A 16900-nucleotide genomic window follows, 5' to 3' on the forward strand; every position below is an offset into this window, starting at 1 on the left:
TGAGTCCCCCCAGAGGACACAACTGGTCAGCACTGGGCACGGACGGCGGCATGGATGCTGGAGTGCCCAGCAGTGTGAGGGGAGGGGGCCCATCCCAGACCGTCAAGCTCCCTTGCCTGGCGATCATGCACACCCTGCTCCTAAGGTGAAGACACCCTTCTGGGAACATCTCACACTCGGAGGTAGAACTGGGACCATTTCTTTGAAGCAGGAGAGCTCAGCTCAGCCCAGCCGTTCCTCCTCCTGAGTCAGAACCTGGGGCGGGGGTAGGTGGCTGGGCGTAGACCTCAGGCCAGGGCCACAGCCTCCTGGCCCAAGTGGTCAGAATGTGGGCTCAGGTCTCCAGCCCAACCATCTCCCTCAGAGCCCCTGGCCGTGGGTCATGCCAGCCTCCGTCTGTCTGGCTGTGCTCGGATCCAGTGGGCCTGGATTCGGGCGTGGCTCCCAGGCCCCTTCTCAAGGAAGAAGGACCCCTGCCCCTTCCCTGCTCAGAGGCGGAACAGAGCTGTCCCCGGGGGTGGGCGGCACGGCCAGCACGAATGTTCCCGAAGGGCCTGTGTGGAAAGCACCAGCGGGAAGATGAAGTCAGGGTTCCACACAGCAGCAGCTTCTAGCCCAGACGCCTTTAATCGCCCCGAAACCTGGGGGTGCGGGGCGCAGGCCACCATCTGGGCTGTGTGTGGCATGCAGCTTCCTGGCTACGGTTGTCCTCGATGCACAAAACGGCTGCTCTAGTCGACTACTGTGACGTACACTCAGTGGTGAAGGGACAGATCTCAGCTAAATGACCCTAAGCTCCGGAAACGGGCGACTACGTGGGCAAGTTTGGGCCCTGGTAACGCATACAAGCGAGGCCGCCCTTCGCTAAGTGCCCGCGCGTCCCTGAAGTCTCAGCAGCTCTGGGGCGGGGGGCCCGGCTCGCCGGGGGCTCCCCCACGCCAGGGCGGGCAGGGAGAGGAGCTGGCAGGAGGCCCGGGGCTTCGCAGGGCCGTGATCCCCGGGGGGAGGGGGAGCCAACGGCCTGAACCTGTGGCCTGGCCTGCTGTCTGCACATCTGTGAGGCCCCGGGGGATCCTGTGGGCCTGGCCAGGCGGCCGCCCTGCCTCATGGAGCACCAGGCTGTCCCCCGGGCCACCATCTCCAGCCTCCTCAACCTGGCAGTGAGACCCCTTCTCCTTGCGTGGGCTCCTCCTATGGGACCTGGGACCCCAGAAGGGGGGTTTCTGGGGCAGGGCAGGTGAGGCCAAGCACCTTTCAGGTAAATTCAGCAAAGGGACGGCTACGTGAGGTGAGCGGCCCCCACCAGCCGCTGCGGGGCGGCGGCGGGACACCAGCGCCTCGCTGGGCCGCAGACGCCTAGGACAGCGAGGTGATGTTGGAACGGCCGCCGGGAGGCGCCATGATCTTCTGGGCCGTGCGGCGGGCAATGTGGTCGTCAGCCTGCGAACCTGGAGGAGAGGCGGTGTGAGGACGGCCAGTCGCACCGCTGCACCTGGGACCTCGGCCGTGGCCACCGCGCCCCCATCACCCACACCGCGGGCAGCCCGGCGCGTGGACGAGGGGACCGGCCGGTGCCCCCACGCTGAGGCCCGGGGTGCCCAGGAAGTGCGGCCGGGGCCAGGCCTGCTCATCCCGCCGTGGGTCTCCGTCCCGTGGCTGGAGAAAGCTGCCCCCCACTCTTAAGCTGTCCCTGGGGTTTCCAGGGAGAAGTGCCCAGACCCTGTGTGTCTGGAGGCGAGCAGGGACTCTGTCACCTGAGGGCAGTCAGGCTGGGACGTCAGGGGCAGGAAGGGGGAGGGTCAAGCTCCGGTTTGTGGGGGGAACCTAGGGCTCAGGGCCTTTGCAGGAACCCACCACACAGCGTGCCCGACCAGAGGCCCCGACCAGAGGCCCCAGCAGCAGCCGCTGCACCAAGCTACCTGAGCCTTCCGAAGTGTCCCCACGTGTCCCCCAGGCTCACAGACCCCTTCCTTACGTGCCTCCCATATCACCCTGAGAGTAGAGAGGCCGGGCCCGTGGTACTCAGATCGCCACATTGGATGCCACGGGCTCAGAGGGACAGCCGTCTCCTCAGCACGACTAACGCAAGGAGGGGGTCGCTGGGGCTGTGCTGGGGCGGACGCTGGCGCAGGACGGGGTTTCCCCACAGGTCCACACCCCGGGCCCCCAGAGGTCGGGCGGAAGCATGTTCTGTCCCCAGGCCCCACACTGCCCGGTCTGCGGCCTTGCTGAGCTCGCCTGCAAACAGGCTGGGCCCTGGTACCTGGAACCCCAGAGCTCCTCCCGCCCCGAGGATGCACCAGCACAGCACCCCAGCTCCACTCACCAGACAGGCTGAACCCCGAACGGTGCAGGTTGCGCACGGGTGGGACCGAGATCTTCCCTGGGCAGGATGCCCGGGCCTGGGCACTGCCCCCCGGCTTGGCGGGCACCATCACCTCGTGGACGGGCCCATCATAGAGGCCTCGGGGCACACCGTGGATCTCGGCCAGCTGCGGGGCGTGGGGGGGCGGAGGTGAGGGGGTCTGAGCCTGCTCCCTCTGCCCCACAGACCCCCTCAGCCGGGCTCCAGACCCCCGGACCCCGCCCGTGGAGGTGCTCCCCTCGCGTCCACCTCCACACTTGCACGCGCATGGCTCTCTGCTCACACCCGTGCATGCAGCCCCTCCTGGCCCTGGGGCTGGGCAGCGGGGTCCTGGGCTGCAAGACGCCCCTCAGACAGGGCGGCCCCAAGCGAGCAGCCGCTTCTGACAACGCCGGCCCTGACAGCTCCACCTCCTCACTTCAGAGGCCCCAGCCGAGCACCTCCTTCAGCCCGGAGGAGGCCCTGGGTCTCCCTGAAAACGGCCCAAGGCCAGAGACATTTCCCAGCGGCTGCAGCAACGGATGAAGTGGCCCGTGGAGCCGAGGAAAACCGCCCTGTGTGCTTGTGCCCCCTGCGCGCGTGGCCCTCGGGACTCGTGTTCAGACTCGTGATGGCGGCCGGCCCTGCGGGGTCACCACGGGGTGGTGGCTCAGGTCAAGTGGACCAGCGTGAGGCTTTGAGTCCGCCCACCCCCCACCACCCCGGGTGAGGGCCTGGGAGACCCTCAGCTCTCTGAGTGCCGGCGCTCCCTGAGGCCGGGTCTGTGGCTGGCACCGTCCGGGCGCCCGCGTGTGTCCCGGGCCCCCCACACCACTGAGCGGGAGGAAATGGGAGTGCCCGGCTTCTGGCCTGGACGCTGCACCTCCGCCTGCTGCGGGGCTGTCCCAAGGTCCTTCCCGCAGCAGCGGGGTGGCGGCAGCCGTGCAGCCCTCACAGCCGGAGACCGCCAGGTGCGCCATCGCAAGTTAGAGCGGATTCCACCGCCCTTCCTGTGTGCTAAGGAGACCACGTCCCGGCCCCAGCCCGCCCTGGAGGCTGGCCCTCCTCACTGTGGGTTCAGACAACATCCTTCTACAAAACGGGGCAAAGCAGAAATGTGTGTGCCACATGCACGTGTGTGTGTGTGTGAGCTACCAGTGCGCGCCCTGGGGCCTAGACAGACGCGGGGCACCCGACGGCGGTGGCCAGCTCAGCCGGGGTGTGGGAAAAGCGCTCACAGTGTCTAAGCTCACAAACGCTGCTGCGGAACCTGCACATCCCCGCGTTTACTCACACGTCCGTCTGCGCACCGGGCCGCGCTTGGGACAGCAAGGGGCCAGGCTGCCTCTCCCACGGTCTCGGCAGCTGTCCTGGGGCGGCGGCCCCTACAGACACTGCAATGCAGCCACTGCCCAGACCCCGTCCACCGCGCGGCCCGATGCCCCCCAGTTCCAGGGCACTGCTGCCCCCGCCCTCGAGGAAAAGCCTTGCAGACCACAACGCCCCCCTGCCGGGTCCACCCCGCCCCCGCCCTGTCCCCCCAACCCGACCCCCGCCCCGTCCTCACCCCGACCCCGCCTGGCGCGGGCCTTACCCGGTTGCGCGCCTTGATCCGCTTGTAGACGAAGTCGGGGAACGTCTTGCGGGGGATGAAGCGTCCAGCCCCGGGGGTGACAAGCAGGTTCCCATCCTCCAGCACCACCCTGCCCTGACTGACGACCACCGTGGGGGCTCCTCGGCACTCGAGGCCTTCAAAAATGTTGTACTCCACGTTCTGGGGAGACAGGGGGAGGGTTGGGGCCCCAGCGTGGTGGCCCCCTCACCCCTCAGCGTGCTGGGGGCGGGCAGCATCCTCGGAGGCTGGTGCACCGGCTCTAGGAGCTCTGACAAGGCCGGGCCACGCTGGCGGGGCCGCAGTTTGGAAGGAACTGCCTATAGCTGGCTGTTCCGGCCCCTGAGTCCCGTTCTAAGGACAGAGGGCGCAGAGATGAGCCACTAACAGGGCTGTCAGGTGCGAGGTGCCCCTGCCCAGGGCTGTGGGGCTGGGCCCTGACCTGGACCTGAGCCCGGACCCTGACCCAGACCCTGACCCTGACCTAAGAGCCAGGCTTCTCTTACCAGGTTGTGGCTCTTGGCAGAAATGATTTTTGTGGCCTTGGGGTTCCAAATAACGAGGTCAGCATCAGAGCCCACGGCCACGCGCCCCTTCCTCGGGTACACGTTGAAGATTTTGGCAGCATTTGTGCTGGTCACAGCCACAAACTCGTTCTCGTCCATCTTGCCTGAGGCCTGGGAAGCAAGAGAGCCGAGTTCAGGGGTGGAGGGGGAGTCTGGGCTCCCGTGTAGACAGGCCCCCCGTTCCGGGCTCCGGGCTCCCGTGTGGACAGGCCCCCCCATCCCTCAGGCAGCACGTGGTGTCGATAGAGTGTGGACCCCGGGGTCGCTCTCTGGCTGTGCACGAACTCCACGCTTGCTATGAGTCAATGAAGCTTTGACAATGTCCATGTCCCCTGAAGGATGGGACAGTGCCCCCCGGATGACCGGGGGGCCTGAGGAAGCAGGACCTCTGCTCGGGGAGGGGTCGGGGCTGGAGTTTGGGGGTGCAGGCAGTCTGAGGAAATCTGAGGTGTTTGGGGGAGACTACTAGCAGCACAGAGGGCCATCCTATAGGACACAAGGAACCCCTCTCCCGGATGCTTTCTGCAGGTGACGGGAGTCCAGGGGAGGACCTGGCTAGCCCGCAGAGCTGGAGGTCTCCTCCGGGGGGCCAGAACCAAACGCCTGGCGAGCCCACAAGCCCTGCCCCCCTTCCATGTGGAGTGCTAAGTAGTCTGCGGCCTCCCTTCCGAGTGAACTGCGTGCGGCACGGCCCGCGGCCCCCACTGCACTCACCACGCATTTCTCCCAGACCACAGACATGCGCTCCTCGATGCCGTTGGTGCCCTCGGGGATGAGCGTGAAGTTGTCTTTGCCGACAGCCTTCTGGGCGGTGGTGAAGGTGCAGTGGGCACTGCCGGTCACCTGGAGGTCCCCACTGAGAAACGTTGGGGTCAAGGGAGCCCACAGTGGCCCAATTTTTGTGAGCCAGCAAAGGCCACCATCAGCTCTGTCCCCCTCCCCAGCCCGCACAGCCACGGGGGCTGGAGGGTATTCAGGAGAGCTGGGCAGCACTGCTGTCCCCATGTAGGGCACAGGAGGACTGGGGTAGACCAGTGTGGGGCCTTGGCCAGGGACGTCTGGCCCAGTGTTTGTGCAGAAGCTAGAGCTGCCCGCGGGCTGAGGTCATGGGGTTTCTGGAGCTTGTGGGCAGGGCTGGGCCACCCTGGAGCAGGTCCCTACCTGGCCAGCAGGGAGGTGAGGTGGTCCCCGGTGCTGGGGTCTGGGTTGATGGGGGGCGATGTGACGAAGGCTGCGGCCTTTGCCCAGTTCTTGCTCCAGTAGTGCGAGCCGCTAGTGCCCAGGCTGGCAGTGATGGGCTCCCCGAACACGACCACCCCTGCCGTGAGACCCATGAGAGGCACCCCAGCCGGCCTGCATGCCCCCGGGGACCTGGGCAGGGTGGGGAGCCTGGCCCTGTGCTGCTCATTTCCCCTGACTGCCCCTCCATTTCCCGATACTGGACAGCTTCCCACACTGGGGGTGGGGGCCTTGCTGGACCCGCTACCCCACACCACCTGCTGGGGGGTCAGGCCTGTAGGGGAAGCAGCCGGGCCACGGTCACCATGAGACATGATCAGCTGTGCCTGCCCCCGCCTGAGGCCTCTCCCAGTGGCCTTAGCTCTCTGTACCCCAGCCTCCTCCAGCCACGGGGTGCTCTGGGGGCAGACCCCAACCTGCAGGCTGTGCACCCCAGCGAACAGTGATGTGGGGCTCCCGTAGGGCCAAGGGGGCCAAGTTCCATCACACATAGAATCAGGCTGTGCATGCACACACCGCGCGCACGCACACACACACACACACCGCGCGCACGCACACACACACACACACACCGCGCGCACAAGCACACACACACACACACACACGTGTCCAGCTCTGTCCCTTCAGGGCAAACAGTGCCAGCAGGGGAGCAGCTGCTACCCCAAGAAGACAGGAGACGGGGCCCCACCTGAGGCGGGACGGGGCACCTGTGTCTCCACGGGCCACAGACCTGAGACACCCCCCCCTCCAGCAAGAGGCCAGGCAGGGCAGTCCCGGCTTCTCGGACCTGTTTGCTCTGAGCCTCTGGGTAGCCAGCCGAGTGCTCTGTCCTGAGAACGTGACCCCTGACCCCCAGAGAGCTCCCTGCACGAGTGTGTGGGGACCAGCCTGGCACTCACCCCTGAGCTTGGCTTGGGCGATCACGTCGGCCGCACCCTTGCTCATCACTTTGGTGACGTACAGGGGGCAGTTGGCCTGCTTGGCAATAGTGACGGCACGGTACACAGCCTCAGCCTCCACCTGGGGAACACGGGGGTGCTCAGCCCGGGCCAGGGCCCTGAGGCCTCCTTCTGACCATTACCCGGGGATCCTGGGCCCAGGGGGGCACTGTGTGGGGCTGAGGACCCCGCCTGTGGCTCAGTGCCCAGGATCTGGGTTGACCCGTGCAGTGCCAGAGCCTGTCCCCACCGCCTTCTTGGTCTTTGGGAACGACCTTAGGGCCACCAGTGGTCATGAGGGGACATGAGCCCGGGGGGTTGGGCCCACTGATTCACACCCCCCCCAGAGGGGGACACATGCATCACCACCTTGCCCTGCCGTGAGGTCAGGGCCGCCACCGGGCAGAGGTGGCCTGCGGTGCAGTCAGGGCTGGGGTAGCAAAGCCCTACCTCCTCAGGGCGGCTGAGCACGTGGCCCTCAGGGCCAGTGATGCCAAGCTCCAGCAACCGCTTCTGCTCCTAAATAAACGGACAGGTCACCACACTGCAGCCCAGGGGCAGCCGGAGCCCCGCAGAAGACCCTCTGGGTGATACCCAGGAGACCCCGGTCCCCACAGCTCACCAGCGCCTGCCCCCACATCCCCGGTGAACCCTGACCCCAACATCTCACATGAGCTCTGCTCCCCTAAACCAAGCCCTGGGCTGCCGGGCCCCCCAGAATCACAAGCTGCGGAGAACTCAGAATGGAGGAGGAGAGCGGGTCTGGAGAGGAGTGACCCCAGCTCCCTAAGTTACAGATGAGGCACGGGGCTTGGAGAGCGCACTCTGCCTGCTGCACTGGTTTCGCTGCTGGGGGCAGGCCCATGGGTACGCTAGGGGCCTGCCATTGGGGTGGACAGAACACATCTCTCCCAAGCTTGCCCTTGAAGATCTGTGTCTGAGCAGCCTCTCGCGTGGACGGAGATGGGGATGCCAGGCTCCACCACGCAGAAGGTGGGAGAAGCAGAAGCCCATGGGCCCAATAATGAGACTCGCTAACATCGTGGGGTGTCTCCCAGGCAGGCTCTGCCCACCCACCTGTGCACTGAGCTCACCCACAACGTTCTCCTAACCACGCCGCCGGGCCTGGCCTTGGACCAGAGGGGCACACGCAGCACACGATGCCCTCATGGTGGGGCGGGTGGACCAGTTATCTGGGAACCCATGTGCGCCTTCCCAGGGCTCACCGCCTTTGAGCTTGGGATGCGCTGAGCCCGACCTGCCAGGAAATTTCTCTGTGGGTCTGGAATGCCAGGGGGTTGTGTTGCGTGTGGCCCAGTGAGGAGCCCCCAAACAGCCCAGGGACCCCAAAGTGCCTGCACCTGGCACCCATCCACAGCCCGGGGCTTGAGGGGCAAGCATGGGACCAGACCCTGTACTCAGTGGTCAGAAGGAAAAGGACCAGCTCCCGGGGCGGCCTCAATCCACAGGGGCAGAAAGCACCAGGAAACCCCATCTCAGTCCCCCCAAAAGTTCTGGGGAACTTCTGATAAGTGTGATAATAGATAATAAATGTGCTACGGCCAAAAGCCCCTCAGGCTCCCCCAACTCCTTGCTTGCTTGTGGGATGACATGCTCAGTGTGTGTGTCCAGAAGCCAGCCCTGCCCCTCACCGCTCCGCGGGCAGCCCGCTCCACACCTCCTGCACGATGTCCCCGTTCTCGGCGTGCACTTGAGCTAGCGCACCCAGGTCCCGGATGATGCTGAAAATCTCGTACATCTGGGAAGAGAGTGGACCAGGCGTGTGGGCAGGGCTGTGCCGTCAGGAGCGGGGCCGCCTGAAGCACCCGCTCTGCCCTCCTCCTGACACCGGCCTCACCTGGCCGTCCGTGCACTGGCACCTGTCCTTGTATGCCATGAAGACCAGGAAGGAGTTCACGCCTGCAGGAGAGGCAAGAGGAGATTGGACACTCAGCCGCTGGCGGTCAGATGCCCAGGGACCTCCACTGCTGCCCATCTCCTCCCGCAGGAGCCTCGTCCTAACTAACGCGTCAGCTCCGCCACGGAACGCTCGTGCGGTTTCAGCTGCAGAAATTTTGGTTAGAAGAGGCTGAGCCTTGATTACCGACTGGCTTGTTCGAGCACAGGCGGCGAGAATAGGGTTTGAAAGGGTTGTGCTCCCAGGAAGACCTCAGACGCTGCGGAGATGTGTGGCCCTTGTCCCAGGGCACAGACAAGGGGGCCGACGGCTAAGGACAATTACAGACGCAGAGGCAGGTGACCTCCTCGTCTGCGTCCTCTGGAAGTAGAACAGACCTTCAATTTGTCCAACTTCTCCCCACATTCCAACTCCCCCAAGCCCGGGGCCAGGCAGAAGCCGAGCCCAGCCTGGCCAGTGGCCCAGGGGAAGTACCGCTTCCCAGCCAGGCACAGGGAGGCCCAAGCTCCCAAGCTCGCCTCGGGCGATGCCCTTACCTTTGTCCTTGACCAGGGCCTCTAGCTCCTCGCGGATGCTCTCGTGCCAGCGGGGCACGTCCACGTGCAGAGAGTAGTCGCAGCAGGCCGTGCCGTCCGCGCGCTCCCGCCACTGCTCATAGGCCGTCAGCAGGCTCACACCCGCGTCGGGGAACACGTGGTCCACTGAGGGGGCAGTGCGGTCAGCTGAGCCCCCACTCTGGTCCCTGGGAACCACCCTGGCCTCCAGGGGAGACTGGCTTCATGTTCCCAAGAGACCAGGAAGTGCATCTGGGCCATGGCCCCCTTCCATGGGGCTGGAGCCACTGTGAGCCTGCCCACTGGTTCTGTCTGAAGAGGCAGGCCCTGGCTTTCCTCTGAGCAGAGAGAGGCCAGATTCAAGCCCTCCTACTCCCTGATGGACACCCCAAGGACCACGGGTGGCAGGTAAGGGGCTTAACCTCCCACACAGGTGTCCACCTGGGGCCCAGCGGGAGGAGATCAAGGGGGGAGGGGCGGGGAGGGCGCTGTCCCTGGTGCTGGACGTGGCCCCCGGCCCCGAGCCGCGGCAGGAGGCGGGTCTCCCTCGCTTGTTTGCACCTCACTGACTATACGCACCTCCAGCGGCGCCACCCCACCCCCGGGGAGACCTGAGTGCAGGGCCAGGCGCGGCCACTTGCCCTAGCCAGGCTCAGGTCCAAGGTCCAAGCACTGCTCACAGCCTCTCCCGAGTGCAGGGAAAGGGCTCGGAGGAAGGGTGACCACCAAGAAGGCACGCCCACCCAAGGGTTACTGGCCAACGCTGTGCCTTTCTCCAGTGCACCCCTCATGGGACCCCTGCCCTACAGTCCCTCTGCGGCTCCAGCCTGGGGCTAGCAGGCTGAGGAAGACACAGCTCGATAGAGGCCAGCCTCGTGCCTGTGGCATCTGTTCATCCTCATGGTGACACCTCATGGCTCGTCTGATGCCTCGGCACGGGCACGAACCGGTGACAAACACGAAGCTTTCCTGGCCACCCTGGCCACCGGCGACAAGTGTGAGCCACGGCCAAAAATGGCCCACTCTCCCCAGCCAAACTAAAATGCGGATCACTGTTGGCCGGTTTTTTGTTTTGTTTTTTGCCTCATGGTTGAGTAAACCAACCAACCCATGATTCTGGCAAGGGCCAAACACCGCTTGTGCAGTAGCCCACAGTCCTCGGAGCAGCCTTTCTGGTGACAGCACTGACAGCAATGAGAGCTGCGCCAGGCACAGCAGAGCTGCTCGCGGGCACAAGCACACCCTCACCCCCTTCTAAGGAGGATCCTCCTCCTGCTCAGGTTTGCCGAGTGTGACTTCTAAAAGTTAGCGAGTTCCCCACAGCCAGACAGCTGGGACACAGGGCAGCCAGCTGGGTTGGGCCAGCGTTAAGCCCGGCCAGCAGAGAGACGCTGCACCCACCCCAGGGAGCTGTCTGCGTTCAAGGCCACCAGAGGAGGGGCTGGGGCTCGTCCAGGCTCTGAGCTGCTCCCAGTCAAGTTCACCACCGGCAAGCCAATGCACCTTGTGAGCTGTTAGGTGGGGCTTCTCTGCCGAGCTCCCATGGGGTACGAGCTGCTGCCCGGCACAGAGCCAGCCCGAAACAGAGGGCAAGGATCTCTGCGATTCTGTCCCTAGAAACACAGCCTCCTTCCTGACACAGGCAGGGATTTCACTCAAACCAAGCTTAGGAGGCCTGGGCTTGTGTCGGTTTCAGACAACACGACCCCTCCATGTCCATAAGGCATTTCGGTTTTGAAAACCTAGTCCCTGGCCAGCTGCCAGCTTCCCAGGAAATACTAAATTCCTGGGCGCACATGCATTTGCTCCCGTGGAAACCCCAGGGGCGTCCCCGAGCTGCCAAGGCAAGATGACTCACCATGCGAATGGGGACAACAAGAATGTGCAAGGCTTTCCTGGACTGAGCAGTCAAGGGAAAAGACCCCAAGAAATGCCTGTTGTAAGGCTCTTCCCGCAACACACGAGCTTGGCCAGTGAAGCAAGGCATGGGACGGGTCCCCCCCTCACAAGGAGACACTCACAGATCATGGTGGTCCCTCCTGCTAGGGCGGCCTTGGTCCCCTGGCAGAAGTCGTCTGCTGGGGTCATGCCCAGGACGGGCATCTGCAGCCTCGTGTGGACGTCAATGCCGCCCGGCAGGACCAGCAGGCCATGTGCGTCGATGGTTTTGATGCCTCCGGGGACAATGAGGTTTTCTCCAATTTGTCTGAAAGCAACAGAGATTTCACTGGTTACAAAGAGCCTAGATCAGAGCACGAGCAGTGAAGCAGGGAAGCTTCTGCTTGGGCTCCTGGAGGAAAAGGGCAACACGGCGCCAGGACTTCCCTGGCCTGACCCCTGGAGACCCTCAGCGAGCACCACACTCCCACCAGGGGCTCGAGACGGTCACATATAGGATCCAGCCTGGGCTCGCCTGACTGCCCTTGGGAGTCCACAGGCCTTCCATGTGCCGCTGTGCGGCCTGGTGGCCGCAGCCACGCACGACACCAGCAGAGAAGCTAACAGGTGCGGTCGGTAAGGACTTCCTGAGCACCCGCTGTGAGCCCCAAATCATCCTGAAGCTGTGATGACAGGAATGAACGAACGTCCTGCTTCCCCAAACCTTGCCACTAACTGGCGAGAGGTTTGATCACTCAGGCCCTGGGCTAGAGCTGGGTTTTGGAAAAGGAAAAAAAAAAAAGAAATTTAGGTGGCTTTCACCCAAAAGTAAACGTGTGGATAACCTGTGATCCGTGTGTACATGTGATCGGTGAAGATCCCGGAGGCACGGACTCACTTTATCACGCCGTCTTCCACGTACAGATCCGCGCGGAAGGACTGGTCATCATTGACGACCTTCCCACCCTTAATCAGAAGGCGGTCGCTCTGCGGAAACAAGGGGAGATGGGTCAGTTCTCTCCACACCCAGTTCTTCAACGTCGTCCCGTGACTGCCCACCTGCGACTATGCTCGAGCCCCTCGGCCGTGATCTGTGTGCCCCGAAGCAGACACAGAAGCCAGCGTGGCCCACCACCTCCGGGGACGGAGCAGAGATGCGCAGCGGCGGGACGGCTCGACGGCGGCGCCCACGGGCCCCCAGAAGGTCCCACACCCGCAGGGCAGCCGTGTAGCCTTGCCAAAGGCACAGTGACCCGCGGGGGGCCGGGGTGGGGGTGAAGGCGTAGCAGTGAAAGGCATTACATTTAAATGGCTACCACCTAATTCATTGCACTGGGGCTCAGATCAGAGGCGGACAAAGTCACATGGTCCCACCCTGGCTGGAGGGTCGGCTCCCCCCAGGGCTCCTGGATGGCCACTGGGTCCAGTTCACACCAGCATGGTGTGGCCTACCGTGGTGCCAAACACGGGGGTTAGAGCAGCGCCCCAGTAGGCAGGGTCCCCGCCCTGGTGGGGCCTGGCTCCCAGCACAGGGAGAAAGACAAGGATGAGAAATGACGCGAGGCCATCGCAGACAAAGCAAGAACACAGAGGCTGGTGTCACAGCACGAAGGGAGAGGCAGTAGAGCTGCTTCAGGGACAGAGAAGGGCCTCCTAGAGGGGCTGCACATGAAATGGCCAGGGGCAGGGTTCCAGGCCAGGGGACAGCCCCTGTAAGGGCCCTCAGGCAGGAACAAGCTTGCGTCGATACCGGACACGAGAAGGAACAAGCTTGCATTGATACTGGACATGAGATGCCAGAACGTTCTGCACGGAAGGGTGAGGGGCTGGGAGCCTGGTGCAGGTGGGAAATGCTGGGCTTGGGGTGTCAGTGGGACCCCTTGGGGAGCTTGAAGCACGGGTTTGAGCACGATCTGGTGGATCACACTGATTCCATGTAAAAGTAGAATGTGCTGTTTGAGGAAGCAAACGGGGCCACAGCCTGCGGCACGTGAGCCTGCACAGGTGCGATGGGGGCCCTCGGGCCAGAATCCTGGGGCCGAGCCGAGATGGGGCCGAGAGAGGCTGGGAGACGGGCAGGCAGGAGCGGCTGATGGAGAGGCCGATGGAGAGGCCGTGGGGTTGAAGAGCCAAGTCAAGACCATGGGGTCGTGGTGCTGCCTGGACGCATCCCACGCGGGGGAACAGAGGGCCAGCAAGCGGGGCCGGCGGTTGGCGGGTCACCTGCACTGCCTGGAGCTGGAGCACGGGGTGGGGGTGGACCCAGGGTGCGGCAGCAGTAAACCCACTTCGAAGAACCCGCTAAATGGTGGGGAAGAGGTGGAGGGGCAGAAAGCGGGGCCATGCGTGGAACGTCGCACGGCTGTCGGGTGACGGTCGGACCTCAGCAGAGCAGTGTGGGCCGCAGCACAGGACGCGAGCAGAGGCCAGGAGTGCAGAGCGCTGCGCGAAGCTGGCTCCCAGCCCTTCCTCCGCCCCCCGTGGGCGCCTCTGCGCTCCCTCTGACCTGACCGGGCAGGAGCGTCGGGCCAACCTCACAGGGAGGTGGGGCCCTCTGCGGGGGCTTCCACGAGTCCACGCCGAGGCCAGGCCGGGGCTCCGGCCTGAGGTCGGTGGCTCTTCACGCACCATCAGCCGACGCCACGGAGCCAAGCTGTGCGGTGCCGTCTGCAGGAACCCCGTGGGACGGCTAAAGCGCCACAGAGCCCGCACCGTGGGAGCCGTACTGCGCTATCCTCACATCTTCTTCATCTCCGTGCGGACCACGTTCTCGGGATTCTAGTCACTAGGAAAACCACCACCCGCCATCCACACAACAGCTGACACACGGCCACAGGCCACAGGCAGCCCCAAATAAGCCCAAGGAAACCCAGGAAGGGAAGGCTTTGGGCAGAAGAGACCTGTGGGCTGTGTCTCCCACTGTCCCCCCGTTAGGAAGAGACTCGTGGTCACTACACTTCAATACCCCTCCCCTTGCAGGCACCTGAACTCAGAGTCTGGAAACCATCCTGAGTCTGGAAGGAAGAGGGACGGCCGCTGGGACCCGGTGCGACGCTCATCGGGAGGAGCGTGGGAGTCACCAGGAACAAGATGCCGCACCTCTGTCCCAACCGACTGCAGCCCAGAGCTGGCCACTTGGCAGGCTTCCCACACCCGCGGGATCCGGAGCCAGACTGCAGACAGGACCCCCGCCTGCTCGGGAAGGACAGGGGCTCCTTCCTCCTTGAGCATCTCAGGAAGTGAACCAGGGAACCCCTCCAACCTCGGCTGAGGTCAACTCCAGAGTCAGTCTCAGCCCCAGCAGAGACCCCTGCCCCCATCCAGCTGGCGCAGGGGCGCCTCCCCCGCTCCCTGGAAGGGGCGGCTTTGTTTCCTGGCAGCGCGGGGTGGACCATCTGACCTCCCGCACCCCTGCATGTGGTTGTGTGTGGGGGGGGGTCTCTCCTTCCGAGAGCTGGGGCTGCCAGGGTGCTTGCTCAGCCGCGACCCGTGAGCGCTGGTCTCCCCCGGAGTCTGAGATCCCCGGCTTGGTGGAGGGGTCCGGGCCTCCAGGGGCTCCAGGCTGAGCCGCGGGGGCTGAGTCGCTTTGTCTTGAACAAAGAGCTCCCGGCGCGGCGGAGGCGCGGTCCGGAGCTAGCCAGCAGCGCGCGCGGGGAACAGCATCCTCGCCCCAGGCCTGGCTGGCGGTGCCGACAAAAGGCCACGTCCGCCCGCCGAACCCTGGACAGAACCCCGAGGCCGGGTTGGCCGGCTTCCTCGCCCGTCCGCGCGGGGAGGGAGGGCACCTCTGCGCTTCGGGGAGGAGGCCTTTCCGGGCCGCGGGCCCTCGCCGGGCGCACACGAGGTCCCGGGAAGCCGGCGTGGCCCGGGACCTGTGCGTCTGGCTCTGGAAAGGGGCCCCGGGAGGCGCTCGCGGAAACCCCGGCCCATGGCGGCCGCGCGGGAAGGGCCAGCGCCGGGAGAGGAGCGCGCACGGCGGCTAGACCCGGAGGCAGAGCGCTAGGCGCAGAGCCGGGACGGTCCGCCCGGGAGGGGTCAGGGGCGAGGGGTGAAGGGGGGCCCGGAGCAGGCTCACCGTGATCCGGGGGACGCTCTTCTTGCCCTGGAAGGACATCCTGCTCCTCCGGCCGGCGCGGCCGCCTCGCTCGGCCCGCGCGGCCTAGCTCGAGCGGAGCGGGCCTGGGGGTCCCGGGCGGGGGCGCGCAGAGCCCGGGCGTGTACGTGGGGGCGCGGGGCGTCCGAGTGCGAGCACGGCAGGCCGCGCCGCTCCGCTTCCGAGCCCCGCCCCCGGGCCCGCCCCGCCCCCCGCCTGCCGCGGCTCCTTTGCGTTCGAGCCCCGCCCCAGCCGCGCAGAACCCTCCGGCTCCGGCGCCCCAGCCGCTGCGGTGGCCACTGGCCGGATCTCTGTGCCCCAGCCGCTGCGGTGGCCACTGGCCGGATCTCTGTGCCCCAGCCGCTGCGGTGGCCACTGGCCGGATCTCTGTGCCCCAGCCGCTGCGGTGGCCACTGGCCGGATCTCTGTGCCCCAGCCGCTGCGGTGGCCACTGGCCGGATCTCTGTGCCCCAGCCGCTGCGGTGGCCACTGGCCGGATCTCTGTGCCCCAGGCCGCACGCGGACACGCGGACCCCTGCTGCGAGGGGAGGAGGCGAGAGCGGTACAGGTCCTGGCCGCCGTGTGCGCGGGGTTTGCACTCCAGGAAGGAGGGTGGGGAGGTCCCCGCAAAGTCCTGCCGGGCCCTGCCCTCGCTCCTGCCCAGCCGGGGACCACCGCCAGCGCCCTGGTGACCCGAAGCACCCGAGGCCGCCAGGACTGAATTTAGTCTCAAGTCCAGGCCCAGGCGTTGTGGAAGCTGGGCTCCCTCCGGGCCGGGGCCTCTGGCCCAAGCCTCGCTCCTTTGCAGCTACCCCCTGGACCTGGATCGGACGCAGGGCAGGGCAGTGTACTGGCTCTGGGACCTGGCAGAGCTTAGGGACAAGGGGACAAGTTGGGGAGACACAGAGATAGAAAGGGATAGAGAGAGAAAGACAGCAGCCCAGCACCCCTGACGGACCAGAGATCCAGAACCAAGAGAAGAGGCCGACAGCGCGGGACAGCTTAGTCCCGGGGACAGACGCGGCCAGCCAGGTTGAGGGAGGCCTCGCCTTCATCCCTTACAACACCTCCGTGAGCCTGCGGATTTGGGAAGAGAACCAGCCCCCAGCCCATGGCCCCGCGGCCTCTGCCCTGCGGCTACTACCTGCTTAGGGCGGCGCTGCGTCACACCGGGCGGCTCTCCCAGACTTTCCGGAGACCCCGGGCCATCGCCGTCTGGCTCCCCGGTTCCCTCTGGGTATCCAAGTGGCCCGCTGTAAGGCTCTCCAGCCCAAAGGCTCCGACGGCCGGCACCCGTTGCGTCCAGCTGCAGCGTCTTGCTCTCGAAGGCGTCCTCCACACAGTGGAAAACGCTGCCGAGCTTGGGCCTGGCCGCGGGGCTGCCTGTGCCCAGCGTTCCCAGGCCGACGGGCAGAGGCTCCCCGGGCTCCTCCGGCTGGCGTGCAGCCATGGCGGGTGCCGGTGAGGGGCCACGGGTCCCCCAGCCTCCTGTGACAGGTGTGTCCGCTGCGTGTGGACCGCGCCAACCGGGGCCTGGCTCTCCCCGCCCCCGCCCTCCTGCCCGCCCCCCTGCCCGCCCCCCTGCCGAGAGGCCCTGGGAGGGGCTGGCGCTGTCCGCGCAGGGAGTGCTGAACGGGCTGGGCTGGACCAGGGGCGCTCATTTGGTCCAGGCGAAGTGCGTGGGTTCTCACCTCCCGCTGAAGCTGCAGGCCACCGGCCAGAGGCACGCACTGAAGAAATCACTGTCTATGGGAACTC

The 16900-nt window shown here is 65.6% G+C and overlaps 1 protein-coding gene across 2 annotated transcripts; it reads right to left on the minus strand.

Moving 5' to 3' along the window:
- Positions 1 to 608: 608 nt before the first annotated feature.
- On the minus strand, positions 609 to 15330 carry DPYSL4 (dihydropyrimidinase like 4). Of its 2 annotated transcripts, XM_004751703.2 has the most exons (14): positions 15125 to 15330; positions 11948 to 12036; positions 11193 to 11377; positions 9154 to 9318; positions 8558 to 8619; positions 8378 to 8458; positions 7150 to 7218; positions 6661 to 6781; positions 5684 to 5840; positions 5237 to 5378; positions 4463 to 4633; positions 3939 to 4118; positions 2327 to 2492; positions 609 to 1448 (listed from the first exon to the last, which is right to left on the minus strand). In XM_004751703.2, the coding sequence occupies exons 1-14, from the start codon at positions 15161 to 15163 to the stop codon at positions 1357 to 1359; spliced, it is 1719 nt and encodes a 572-aa protein (XP_004751760.1). In that variant the 5' UTR covers positions 15164 to 15330; the 3' UTR covers positions 609 to 1356. The 2 variants fall into 2 exon arrangements, with proteins under 2 accessions (XP_004751760.1, XP_012911137.1); XM_013055683.2 differs by lacking the exon at positions 15125 to 15330 and having other exon boundaries at positions 11895 to 11998.
- Positions 15331 to 16900: the final 1570 nt, after the last annotated feature.

This window comes from Mustela putorius, unplaced genomic scaffold (assembly GCF_011764305.1).
Source record: "Mustela putorius furo isolate JIRA1106 unplaced genomic scaffold, ASM1176430v1.1 tig00003909_pilon_pilon_pilon, whole genome shotgun sequence".
Taxonomy (NCBI): Eukaryota; Metazoa; Chordata; class Mammalia; order Carnivora; family Mustelidae; genus Mustela; species Mustela putorius.

Coding starts and splice junctions, on each gene's coding strand:
- DPYSL4 (XM_004751703.2), bottom strand. CDS start 15,163: ATGTCCTTCCAGGGCAAGAAGAGCGTCCCCCGGATCACG. Junction 7,219..8,377: donor ACGGGGACATCGTGCAGGAG/GTGTGGAGCGGG, acceptor CCGTTTATTTAG/GAGCAGAAGCGGTTGCTGGA. Junction 1,449..2,326: donor TTCGGGGTTCAGCCTGTCTG/GTGAGTGGAGCT, acceptor CCTCTCCTCCAG/GTTCGCAGGCTGACGACCAC.